This window comes from Clarias gariepinus, chromosome 1 (assembly GCF_024256425.1).
Source record: "Clarias gariepinus isolate MV-2021 ecotype Netherlands chromosome 1, CGAR_prim_01v2, whole genome shotgun sequence".
NCBI classification, from domain to species: domain Eukaryota; kingdom Metazoa; phylum Chordata; class Actinopteri; order Siluriformes; family Clariidae; genus Clarias; species Clarias gariepinus.
In genome coordinates this window covers 33,925,198-33,938,098 of record NC_071100.1, presented here as the reverse complement: position 1 = coordinate 33,938,098, position 12,901 = coordinate 33,925,198, and the positions used below count along the sequence as shown (strand labels likewise).

The following is a 12,901-nucleotide window of genomic DNA, read 5'->3' as shown; positions in this document are numbered from 1 at the left end:
CTAACAATCTTTTAAAAAAAATTATGAATCCAGATGGGACTTTAATCCTATATGTGACCGATGTAAGCAGGAACAAGCTACGCTTCTGAACATGCTCAAAGTTATATAATTTTTCAAGTTTTACTTAAGATACATTGTCATAAATATGCCAAATACCATTAAAACCACCATCCCCATTTACTGCCCTTTTTAGTGTTGACTCAAGTGGTGTTTGGTTGAATGACATCCACGACAATATGATAGCCTTTAGTGCCCTTTTTTTTAAAGGAAATGTTCCTGTTTAATTTGAAGGAGTCGTTGCCACCAGTAGGTGCCCACTGGATTGAAGAGGTCTTAGACTTTAATATTAATTTTGAGAATGCAGAAGACCCTCTGAGAACAGCATTTATGTCCATACTGTAGGAGTAAATCAGTGTGTAGTAGGACCCACTCATAAAGCAGGTCACACTTTAGATTTAATACATTATTATCCTTCGGATTAAGTATAAGACATCTGACCAAAATTACACAGTCTGAAGCTACCTCAGATCACTGTCACTGTCGCTCAATTAAAGTGGGTCACAGTAATAATGTATGCACAGCGCCGCATTACCACATTAATTGTACAGTTGCATCAAATACCACACAGAGCTTTATCAATAATCTTCCAGAATTATCAACTTTGATTGGCTCGCTATCTGACTCCACAGAACTCGATCAGGTGACTAAATATTTAGAGTCAACATTTTGTTATACCTTAGATAATGTAGCTCCAGTTAAAAGGAAAATGATTAGAGATAAGAAACTCGCTCCCTGGTATAATGACCACACATGGAAACTACGGAAATTAGAACGCAAATGGCGTCAAACTAAATTGCTAGTATTTCAAATAGCATGGAAGGAGAGCATACTGAACTATAGAGAAGCTCTCAGTGCTGTTGAATCAATGTATTTCCCCACTCTTATTGAAAATAACAAAAATAATCCTAGATTTTTATTTAATACCCTAGCTACATTAACTAGAAACAAGACAACTGCAGAAATCTCCACAACAACATACAGTAGTGAAACTAACTTTACTAATCTCTTCTTCAAAATTGTCAACCCGTGTATTAGATTCTATTTACATTTTCTCAAGCAAATAGTACCAGCAATAACAGAAACCCTGTTAAATATAATTAACTTTTCACTTAGCAGTAGGTATGTTCCCAAATCCTTTAAATTAACAGTTATTAAACCGCTAATTAAGAAACCTGACCTTGACCCTTGTCAGCTGTCCAATTAAAGGCCGATATTAAACCTCGTTTTCATCTCTAAGATTCTGAAAAAGATATTAGCACAGCAACTATGTTCATATCTATAGTACATAGAAATGGCATAAACAAACTGTACCAGTTAGGATTTAGGCCTCATCACAGCACAGAGACAGCACTTGTTATAGTTAATGACCTTCTATTGGCCTCTGATCAGGGTTGCGTCACAGAACATAAGAGATTCGATGTTAATTAACTTCCTTCTGCTTAATCCTGAAAAGACAGAAGTTCTAGTCATAGGACCACAAGCAGCTAGAAGCAAGCACTTTGATCACACTGTAACTTTAAATGGCCTTTCTGTTCCGTCAAGTACAACAGTAAAAGACCTCAGTGTGATTATAGATCCCAGCCTTTCATTTGAAGCACATGTAGATAATATTACCAGGATACCATTCTTTCATCTAAGAAATATTGCCAAATATATTGTCACAAAACAATGCAGAAAAACTAGTTCATGCTTTTATCACCTCTAGGTTGGACTATTGTAATGCATTACTGTCCGGTTGTTCAACTAGGTGTATAAACAAGCTTCAGTTAGTCCAGAATGCAGCAGCGAAAGTCCTCCTTAGAACCAGAACCTAAAAAGCACATCACCCCTATCTTATCCTCACTGCATTGTCTCCCTGTGAAATTTCACATCGATTTTAAAATACTACGTTAAATACGATTTTATTTTTATACAGTTGGTCGAAGAAGGAGAGAAGGAAAGCATGTTCGAAGGGAGAGAGAGAAGAGGAAAGGCAAGAGTTTGAGTGATAGTAGGGACTTTGAATGTTGGGACCATGACAGGGAAGGAAAGAGTGTTAGTTGATATGATGCAGAGAAGGAAGGTGGATATACTGTGTGTCCAGGAGACCAGGTGGAAAGGTAGCAAGGCTAGAAGCTTAGGATCAGGGTTCAAATTGTTTTACCATGGTGTAGATAGGAAAAGAAATGGAGTAGGAGTTATTCTGAAAGAGGAGTTTGTAAGGAATGTTCTAGAGGTAAAGAGAGTATCAGATAGGGTGATGAGTCTGAAGCTGGAAATTGAAGAGATAATGTTCAATGTTGTTAGTGGTTATGCCCCACAGGTAGGATGTGAGTTAAAAGAGAAGGAGAAATTCTGGAGTGAGTTAGATGAAGTGATACAGAGCATCCCCAGAGGTGAGAGAGTGGTGATTGGTGCAGACTTCAATGGACATGTTGGGGAAGGGAACAGAGGTGATGAAAATGTAATGGACAGGCTTGGTCTTCAGGACAGGAATGTAGAAGGACAGATGGTGGTGGACTTTGCAAAAAGGATGGAAATGGCAGTAGTAAATACTTTCTTCCAGAAGAGGCAGGAACATAGGGTAACATATAAGAGTGGAGGCAGAAGCACTCAGGTCGACTACATCTTGTGTCGACGTTGTAATCTGAAAGAGATCAGTGACTGCAAAGTGTTGGTAGGGGAGAGTGTAGCCAGACAACACAGAATGGTGGTGTGTAAAATAACCCTGGTGGTGAAAAAGGTGAAGAGGACAAAAGCAGAGCAGAGGACAAAGTGGTGGAAGCTGAGAAAGGAAGAATGTTGTGTAGTCTTTAGGGAGGAGTTGAGACAGGCTATGGGTGGTCAGGAGGTGCTTTCAGTTGACTGGACAACTACAGCCAATGTGATCAGGGAGACAGGTAGGAGGGTACTTGGTGTATCATCAGGTAAGGGGAAAGTGGACAAGGAGACTTGGTGGTGGAATGAGGAAGTCCAGGAGCGTATACAGGGAAAGAGGCTAGCTAAGAAGAAGTGGGACACTGAGAGGACTGAAGAGAGTGGACAGGAGTACAGGGAGATGCAGAGGAAGGTGAAGGTAGAGGTGGCAAAGGCCAAACAAAGAGCATATGAGGCTAGACAGTAAGGAGGGAGAGGTGGATCTGTACAGGTTGGCATGGCAGAGAGGTAGAGATGGAAAGGATGTGCAGCAGGTTAGAGTGATTAAAGATAGAGATGGAAATGTACTGACAGATGCCAGGAGGGTGATGGGAAGATGGAAGGAGTACTTTAAGGAGTTGATGAATGAGGAAAACGAAAGAGAACAAAGAGTAGATGTGCTGTAGGTGTGACAGAAGAGTTCAAGGTGGAGGTGGGTCTGCATCAAGGATTGGCTCTAAGCCCTTTTTTGTTTGCTCTGGTGATGAACAAGATGACAGATGAGGTAAGACAGGAGTCTCCATGGACTATGATGTTTGCAGATGACATTGTGCTTTGTAGCGAGAGCAGGGAACAGGTGGAGGAAAATTTGGAGAGGTGGAGGTATGCTCTGGAAAGCAGAGGAATGAAGGTTAGCCGCAGCAAGACAGAATACATGTGTGTAAATGAGAGGGACCCAAGAGGATCGGTGAGGCTACAGGGAGCAGAGGTAAAGAGGGTGCAGGATTTTAAGTATTTAGAGTCAACGGTCCAGAGCAACGGAAAGTGTGGAAAGGAGGTGAAGAGGCAGGTACAGGCAGGTTGGAATGGGTGGAGAAAAGTGTCAGGTGTGTTGTGCGATAAAAGAGTATCAGCGAGAATGAAAGGAAAGGTGTACAGGACAGTGGTGAGACCAGCGATGCTCTACGGCTTAGTGGCACTGAAGAAAAGACAGGAGGCAGAGTTGGAGGTAGCAGAGCTGAAGATGTTGAGGTTCTCTTTGGGAGTGACAAGAATGGATAGGATCAAGAATGAGTTCATCAGAGGGACAACCCACGTTAGATGTTTTGGAGATAAAGTCAGAGAGGCCAGATTGAGGTGGTTTGGACATGTTCAGAGGAGAGATGGTGAATATATCGGTAGAAGGATGCTGATGTTTCAACTGCCAGGCAGGAGGTCTAGAGGAAGACCAAAGAGGAGATTTATGGATGCAGTGAGAGAGGACATGAAGTTAGTTGGTGTGAGAGAAGAGGATGCAGAGGATAGGGTTAGATGGAGGCAAATGATTCGCTGTGTCGACCCATGAAAGGGAACAGCCGAAAGACAAAGAAGAAGACTTTAAATACTGCTTGTGTCTTAAGATCCACCACGCCTCCTTCGATCAAAGGATGCAGGCTGCTTGTCAGTACCGCGTATTATGAAAACTACAGCAGGGGGCAGAGCTTTTTCTTACAAAGCCCCAAAGTTATGGAATAGTCTTCAATTCAATTAATGTTCGGGACTCCTAGGCTTAATTCTAGGCTTAAAACCTATTTATCTAGCCAAGCATTTTTGTAAATAAATTTGCATTGGGTAAATGCACAGATCTGAGGGACTCATGGACGTAGAGTATTACGGTAAACTGGTATGTTTAGATGCTGTCTTCCCCACTCTTAGTGATCACTCAGGTTTGTTCACGGTGAACTGATTGGTTGCGTTACATCTCAGGGAGCCCTCATGTCTGTGCTTCCTTTTGGCTCTCCCTTTTAGTTATGCTCTCATAGTTAGTCATTCCGGAGTCCCTGCTTGCACTCTGCATTAAATATACATTCACATTACACATTTTTTGACTGCCATCTCTCCTTCTCCTCTGCTCACTCCTCTTCTCTCTCTTCTCCTCTCTCTCTCTACCTCTCTCTCTTTCCCTCCACCTGTCTCTGTCGAGCTATACATGTCGTTCTGAGCTGCCAGTGATGCAGACCCCCTCTGCCTGACTCCTGGTGTCCTGCTTCTGGTTGGAGATCTCATCGCATGGATGCTCTGTGTGGTCTGTCTGGGATAACTATTTCTTTTTCTACTGACTGGCTGTTGTTTCTTGTTTGTGGGATTGGGGGGTGGGTAGAAAATAGTGCACCATGTATGTATGCATATGTAACTTGTTTGTATTTTTTATATTTTTAAAACCCACCAAGCACGGGGAGAACATGCAAACTTCATGCATACAGAGAGGCTGAAATCGAACCCAGGTGCTGGAGGTGCAAGGCAACAGTGCTAACCACTAAGCCACTGTGTCACCCTATTTATCATGTTGACCTGTTTACACTTCCTCTTAGTGTTATTGAACATATATACATACTCAAACAGATTATCAGATTGGATAACACAATATTGGCAGTTTTGAGGGAAAAAAATACAAAACAAATTGCAAAAAAACTACAAAAGTATTGCAAAAAGATCATTTTCTGAATGTTTTCTTTGGGGTCGCAAGCATGATTAAAAAAAAAAAGATCCTGAAACTTAGGGCACCTGAAACGTATGGTGCAAGAGACACACTGGAGGGGGGGCCAACCCATTCCAGGGCACAAGCACATACCATGGGCAATTTGTAAACACCAATTAACCTAGACCACATACAGTACAGTACATGTGGCCATTTAAGTATCCAATTTAGTGTCAATAATATTGTGGCGTGGGCGGGGCGGCGGCTGACGACCAGCATGCCTTGCGGGGATGTCGGTGTGTTCACCATGATTGGGAAAGGTGTTTAGGTTAGTGGCTTCGGCCCTGTTGTGTATGTTGGGTGTGTGACGTTTGAAATGTGCTCCAGTTCAGGCTGATGCTGAATTGGATGTAGGCTCCTGAGTGAAGGTGCTGCTCATGCCATACCTGCTGTGTGCCTAATAAAGTACTCCCAGCCATTGCATTGGGCAGCAAATAAGCTCACCTGTCTCTCCAGCATTCTTTCCGGCGTAAAAACGCTACAATATGTTGGTTGAGTTTTAATTAAAAAGAATGTGGCAAACTCATGCTTTGTGCTTTTGTAGTGAATTACTGGCATGAAATTAGATTAAGGATTAAGTGTTGAGTTTGGTGTGTCATCAGTCTCCTCCTCTACCGGTTTCGTATCATTTCAGCTCCCTATCATAGTACATGTGTGGACTGTATAACATCCATTAATGCATCATATGACTGTATACAGTATATGTCCAAGATCCCATAAGTTCTAACTGGGTTCAGCAATCCCAGTATAGAACAGGACGCAGTGGACTCACTCAGATGGTGCAAACAGCTTCCACCACACAAAGAATGTTTCTAGTACACAAATTGGTTGTGCATTTCTTGAATTTTGTAATGTTATCTCTCTGCCTAACTTTCTTAATTAATAAGATAATATTACTGTACAAACATTATAGTTTGCAAATACAGCAAAATCAGTGCCAGTGATAAAAGGAGCAAGAGGGAAAAAGAAGTGCCCTCTTTTAAAAAAAAGTCACATGTTTTACTGCAGCTAAGAGTCCCATCACCATACTGTGTCTGTAGTCTTCTGTACATGACAGTCAGTTTTACACCTTCATTCACAAGAAATTTTAGCTGTTGACCTATTTCTTTGTACTGGCCTGTGTAAAGGGTTAATGGGCAGTGTAATTATCCAGACCTTGTGATCCTGACTCTAGACATGAAAGACGGCCTTTATGTGGATAAAGAAGACATTTAGGTCTAACACACTCAGCCATTGTCTCAATACACAACCTCCTGAAGAACCCAGCCTACATCGGTAAGCAAAATTTTGTCCATTAAAATACAATGTAAATTGTTTATAGCTTTGAACCCATGGATGCATTTGTCCAGTAGTGTAGCATACTATTGTATACTGTAAGTGCATTTACAATTCAAATTTAAGTAAATTACTGATAACAACCTCTTATAAACCTGATATATTTTTGGGATAGAAAGCAGATTTAAGGAAAATGAATGAAGGAAGAAGGGATCTTGCTGAACCGTAAAGACTTTTTTTTTTAAAGCAAGCAAAAATGTTGCAAAAAAAAACCCACTACTTGTAAATATTGTGATTTTGTCAGTTTTATCCAAGTAGAATTTTAAGAACATTAACTTGACATTATATATTTATATAAAATAGGAGCTTTGCTTTTGTTTCAGTTGTTGACTCTGGACTTTGACCTACTTTCGCTGCATACTGATAGGACGCAAAGCAATGCATGGAATATTAAGTTATTTTCAGCCCTAGCTTTGCTGTTTTGTTTGTAGTCACTGCTTTCCTTGAAAAGTTAAAATTATTAAGCTTGTTCAGAAGTTATCAGGTTTGATAAATTGAATTTTAATACTCCTCTAAATGCAGCAAGATGCAAGGTTGAGATGCTTTTATTAATAGGAGTAGCATGGGAGATGCCTGAGAGTTACTCTGGTTTCCTCCCACCGTCCAAAGACATGCAAATTAGGTTAATTGGCGTTCACAAATTGGCCGTAGTGTGTGTGTGCCCTGTTATGGATTGGCACATTCTCCTGGGTGTACCCAGCCTTATGCCCTAAGTCTCCTGAGATAGGCTCCAGGCCCCCACGACCCTCTACCCAAGATAGGTGGTATACAAGACGAATTAATAAATGAATTTTTATGTGATGCAAATGTCTAGACTGCTATTTTAAACATAATTTAATTTTTTTTAAATAAAAAAACTATTTTAATTTAACAATTTAAAAAAATTAAGTCTAACGAATAATATTAATGCAATAAAACATCACAGGAGAATGGCAATTTAAGAACTGAGAAGTCATATACAAACAATGCCATGGCATAGACACAATATATGAATATGCATACTGTACAAGAGTGTCTTTTAGGCACAATAAATAATCTGCAAAAATGGATGGAAATTGCAAAATTATGGTAAAGTCTGTGTGCATGGTGCACACCAATATACTGGAGTCCCACTTACAAAATATTAATGTAAAGTAAAATATTTATTAAATTTAGGCCTACTTCAAATGTATTTCTTTCTAGAAATACCATGCCAGTAAATGGACTCTAATTTACCCTTAAGTTGAAATAAGTGTGTAAATGTGTGATAGACAGGGCAACCATCCAGGGTGTATTTCTTCCTTATTATAAGCTTTCCTAATTTTAATAAATGAATTGCTTTTGAGTAAAATGGATGTACTATGCTTAAAGGTGTTGTATAAGGTTTCATGTATGGTTTCATGTATAGTGTTATGTATCAGGTCACATCTATGATGTAATACAGAGAGCTGATGTAATGGAGGTATGTGAGAGCAGTGTAAAGGAGCGAGGGAACCTAGGGAAATCCACCATAGAGCCAGGGTTGAAGAGGCTCTCCTTTGCATACCAGAGCCTCCTGGAAATTCCTTATGATGTCATTCTTAAACAGCAGGACACCCTAGAGGTCCTGGATCTCAGTTATAACCTGCTGGATGAGTATCCTTTATTTTTCCACTTCTTTTATATTCCACTTCTTTCCAGGTGTGTAAATTATTGAATTATATATAATATATAATAAATTGGTTATATAATCCTACAAAACAGGAACTTATACAGTCTGCACAGAACTGTACATGAACATGCACCCCCACTAACATACTCCCACAAACCATCTGGCCTGAGAATTTGCCACATGGTCACACATTTTGTCTTATGTCATCCCTTTCCCTATAAGTAATAGCCCTTAACTCAGTCATTAACGGAGCCCAGCTCTTCTGGGGGAGCTGGACAAGCTGAGCACTCTCATCCTGGATGGCAACAACTACAGCACTCATGTCAAATTCCCCTACATGCCAAGTCTCACCACACTGTGGATCAACAAGAACAAGATAAGCAATCTTCCCATCATAGTCGAGGAAATACGCTGCAAGTTCCCTAATGTTAAGTAAGCTTTATCTGACCATTCTTTAATAGGAATTGTTGATTCCTCTGAAAACAAGTTCTTGCATCTCAGAAAGATGTTGGTTATGGTGTCTTCTGCTGTAATTACAGGATACTCAGTATGATGAACAATGAAGCAGCACCCAGTTATTTTAATGGAGGCAGTCTGACACAGTACGCTGATTACAGGTAAATACAAAAACCTAAACCTTCCCACATGCAAAATAGCTTCCTTTTTTGGCTAAACAGAATTACCAACTTAAAGAGCTTGGTTCAGTTCAGTTTTGTAAAGGAGTCACTTAAAGTTTGTTTTTAACAGCTGGGTAAAAAAAATCGAAAATGACACAATTAATTTTATTAACTTAAAGTCTACTGCTCCAGTGTAAAAAAAAAATCTTGACAAAAAGAAATCTTCAGAAGCCACTTCTATCCAGAAAAACCATAAGGCACTGGCTGCAAAAGGTACAGGGACCGACTGGGTGTGGGCTCACTTACAATTTTGTGTGCAAACACAACCATAAAAAAGGATTGTATAAAAACATCCTCCAAAAACAGCAACTTTTTCCAAGAACAGTTTGGTGACGAACAATGCCTTTCCCAGAATGTTGGAGCACCTTGCCATAAGGCCAAAGTGATAAGAGGCTCTGGGAACAAAACATCGCAAGAATAGTGTCTGTGGCCAGGAAACTTCCCCAACCTTAATACTGTTAAGAACTTGTGTTCAGTCCTCAAGAGGCGGATGGACAAACAAAACCCCACAAATTCTGACAAACTCCAAGCATTGATTATGCAAGAATGGCCTGCCGTCATTCAGGATGTGGCCCGGAAATTGATTGACAGCATAACAGAGCCAATTGCAGAGATCTCAACACTGTAAATACTGACTCTTTGCATAAACTTAATGAAATTATCAATAAAAGCCGTTGAAACTGATGAAATGCGTGTAATTATACTTTAAACATACTTCTCAAAACCTTTGGCCACGACTACACGGAACAGTAGTTCAGATGTGTGTATACTCCTCCATCTAGTGGTCAACATGTATATGCTGTTCCAGAATGTTCGATGTTTTGATGTTTCTAGATTTATCGCCACACAGATCCTTCCACTACTACTACTACTACAATACTACTACTAATAATAATAGAGAATCGAATCTAGAATCAGTAAATTGTCTGCAGAAATTACAATTTTGATTACATCAATTATTTTCAGATATCAAAGTTTATCAATTGCATTCACATGCTTTATCTTAAACTGTGGTAGTAAAACATCAAATCTCAGTCAGTGTCTTTAATTTACTATTACTTCACTGTTTTGTTCACCCACATCCCAAACATGACATGTCAATGACATACAGATTTTCACTTTAATTTAATAAACCACATGAATCAGACTTACTACTATACAATTTTTTTTTCAAATACGTATTATTATTATTATTGTTATTATTATTTATAATAATAATAATAATAATAATATCTGTAACTATTTTTTTTCCAAATCAGTCTTGCCGTTCATAGCATAGTGGTGTTGTGCTTTGTACTGTGGCCTTGCATGTCGAGGGTTCAATCCCCAGTTTGCATGTTCTTCTCGTACTTGGTGGGTTTCCTCCAATTATTCCAGTTTACCCCCCACAGTCCAAAGGCATGCAGATTAGGGTTACTGGCATTTCCAAATTCCCCATAGTGGGTGTGTGTGCTTGTGTGCCCTGCAGTAGATTGGCAGCCCTTCTGGGCTTGTGCCATAATCTCCTGGGAAAGTCTCAAGGCTTCCTGCAACCCTGTACCGGATAAGAGTATAGCAAGTAAATGAGTGAGTTTTGTCCCCCAAAATGCAGTTTCTAGATGTAGTGAACCTGTATTGAACATGTGTGTGTGTGTGTGTGTGTATATATATATATATATATATATATATATATATGCATTCCTATTCTCATTTAAACGTTTAAAAGTAAAACTAATGATTGTAATGAAGCTGAAAATAGCATAACATTATTTTGAAAGGAATTGCATGGTGTTCTTATTTCCAAGAACCTCTTCTGTAAAAAGTCTGTTCCATTAAGACCACATTCAAATAAACATTTTTTATTCTGACATCATACATGAACTACAGATTTGATTTTGTAAATAATTAAAACGTATGTTAAATTTTGAGTAAAATGTGCCTAGAAAAAAGTTCCAATAAAAACACTTGTAAGAATACCACCAACCCACAGGGCTATGGTATCCATTGATTTACAAAATGACTTAATTAACCTGTAGTGTTTTGCATTATAAAAGCAAGCCTGATAAATAGGTCAGACGTCAAGCTTAATTTTTCTTGCTTTTTGACACAGTACAGTATTTTTGCTTCCACCAGCATTAAATGTGTTAAATTGTCATAATGTACTGTCAATTGTTCACAGATGACTGAAATCTGTGGTTTGCAATTATGGTTATGAAACAATATTTCTAATTTGGGTTTACTCTTATTCTACAGGCAGTATGTTATCAGTCAGATCCCCTGTCTGGAGGTGCTGGATGACACTGAGGTGCAGGAGAAAGAGAAAGCACAGGCCAGGAAGATTTACAGGTTGCAGAAGAGCAGCAAAAGTAGGAAATAGCTCCATCACTGATCTCAGTGCAGAGGTTGACTTGTCCCTTCCTTTACTGTTGCCAAGAACTACACATGCAGATGAATGTAAACTAGCTCAAAGCTTTTTTTGGGTTTTGGTACACATGAAGTGTACCAAAACCCAGACAAATACAAAGGCATGATTATTGTTTTTACACTGTACCAATTATATTTTTTTAAATAATTTTACACAATATACGAAGTATCATACAAGGTTGGATGTTGGATGTTTATGAATATTTAATAAAAGGACGTTCAAATCAAACGAGGACTTCTTGTGAATGAAGGTGTAAAACTGATTGATATTTACTGAAGCGCAGTATAGTGATGAAACCCTTAGTCACAGTAAAATATTTCAGACAAACATTTTAAAGAATGCCCTACAATATGGGCTGAGACTCTCTTAGGCCACTGTTTCTGTGAACTTTCGTTTCTGTGAACTTTTAGCTACTGGAACACCTGATCTCTGAAAATCACTGAATAACTTGTCACTAACAATGCATCTGTCTGTGCGAACTGTACACACAGTTATTTATAAACACCACTTTACAGCACATTACAGGAACTCGGCTGCAAGTTATTGTCACGCTCCCATAAATTTATGAGTGCTTCAAGCCATTTCCAGACGTTTGGGCCATAAAAGGAGTTCCTGAGAGACCAGCGTTTTAGACGTGAAGCAGGCAGTCAGATCATGGCTGACAAATCGTTCTACCTTGATAGTATCCAAGTACTAGTGAAACGCCGGGATATGTGCATTAGTGTGGCAAAGGAATATATAGAGAAATAAAGGTAGTTTTTCCTCTCATAACTGTGTTCTGTTATTCTGCACAATCAAAAGTCCTCGTTTGACTTGAACACCATTCATATTTAAGCACAGGCTTCTGTTTAGGAATTTTGTCTTGTAGATAGCAGTAAAAGCAAATGAAAAAACAAACAAACAAATGAAATCGGCCTATTGTAGCCTACTATATGTTGCACTTGTTGCTTACATTGACTGATTCTTTAACGCAATTAATTAACTGTATTGTAGACTAATTTGGTTTTATTATCGAGCTTTCTGTACTGTTCTGTGCTAATTTATGTAGCCCCATGACCCTGGGGCAGCGTTGTTCAGTTTTACTGTGTACTTACTGCACCTTCTGTTAATAGTGGAATGCCAATAAAAGCTTCTTCATTTAACTAATAAGCAGTCTCTTTTTGTCCAGTATAACTTTAATTTGTTCATACTGCCCAAAATGTCTTAGTAGCTGTGTTTATATTATTTATAGATTTCAGCCGTTGTGTTTTAAAACACATTTTAGGCATAAAATAGTACCAAATAGGCGTAAAAGTAATTACTTCGACCTTACTGACAAACAGCTGAATCATTACCGTAATGAAGCCAAAAATCGTCATATGACATTATTCGCCGTAGAGTCAAATTGTAATATATGTTTACACTTCTATATGCTTGTTTTTATTTTGAGTCTATATATACTA

The 12,901-nt window shown here is 38.9% G+C and overlaps 1 protein-coding gene across 2 annotated transcripts; it reads left to right on the top strand.

Annotated features, from left to right (window-relative positions):
* The first annotated feature begins 6,594 nt into the window (after positions 1-6,594).
* On the top strand, positions 6,595-12,574 carry LOC128528555 (leucine-rich melanocyte differentiation-associated protein). 2 transcript variants are annotated; one of them, XM_053501460.1, is made up of 5 exons: positions 6,595-6,688; positions 8,149-8,362; positions 8,694-8,810; positions 8,918-8,995; positions 11,288-12,574. In XM_053501460.1, the coding sequence occupies exons 2-5, from the start codon at positions 8,184-8,186 to the stop codon at positions 11,409-11,411; spliced, it is 498 nt and encodes a 165-aa protein (XP_053357435.1). In that variant the 5' UTR covers positions 6,595-6,688; positions 8,149-8,183; the 3' UTR covers positions 11,412-12,574. The 2 variants fall into 2 exon arrangements, with proteins under 2 accessions (XP_053357435.1, XP_053357445.1); XM_053501470.1 differs by having other exon boundaries at positions 8,636-8,810.
* The last annotated feature ends 327 nt before the right edge of the window (positions 12,575-12,901 follow it).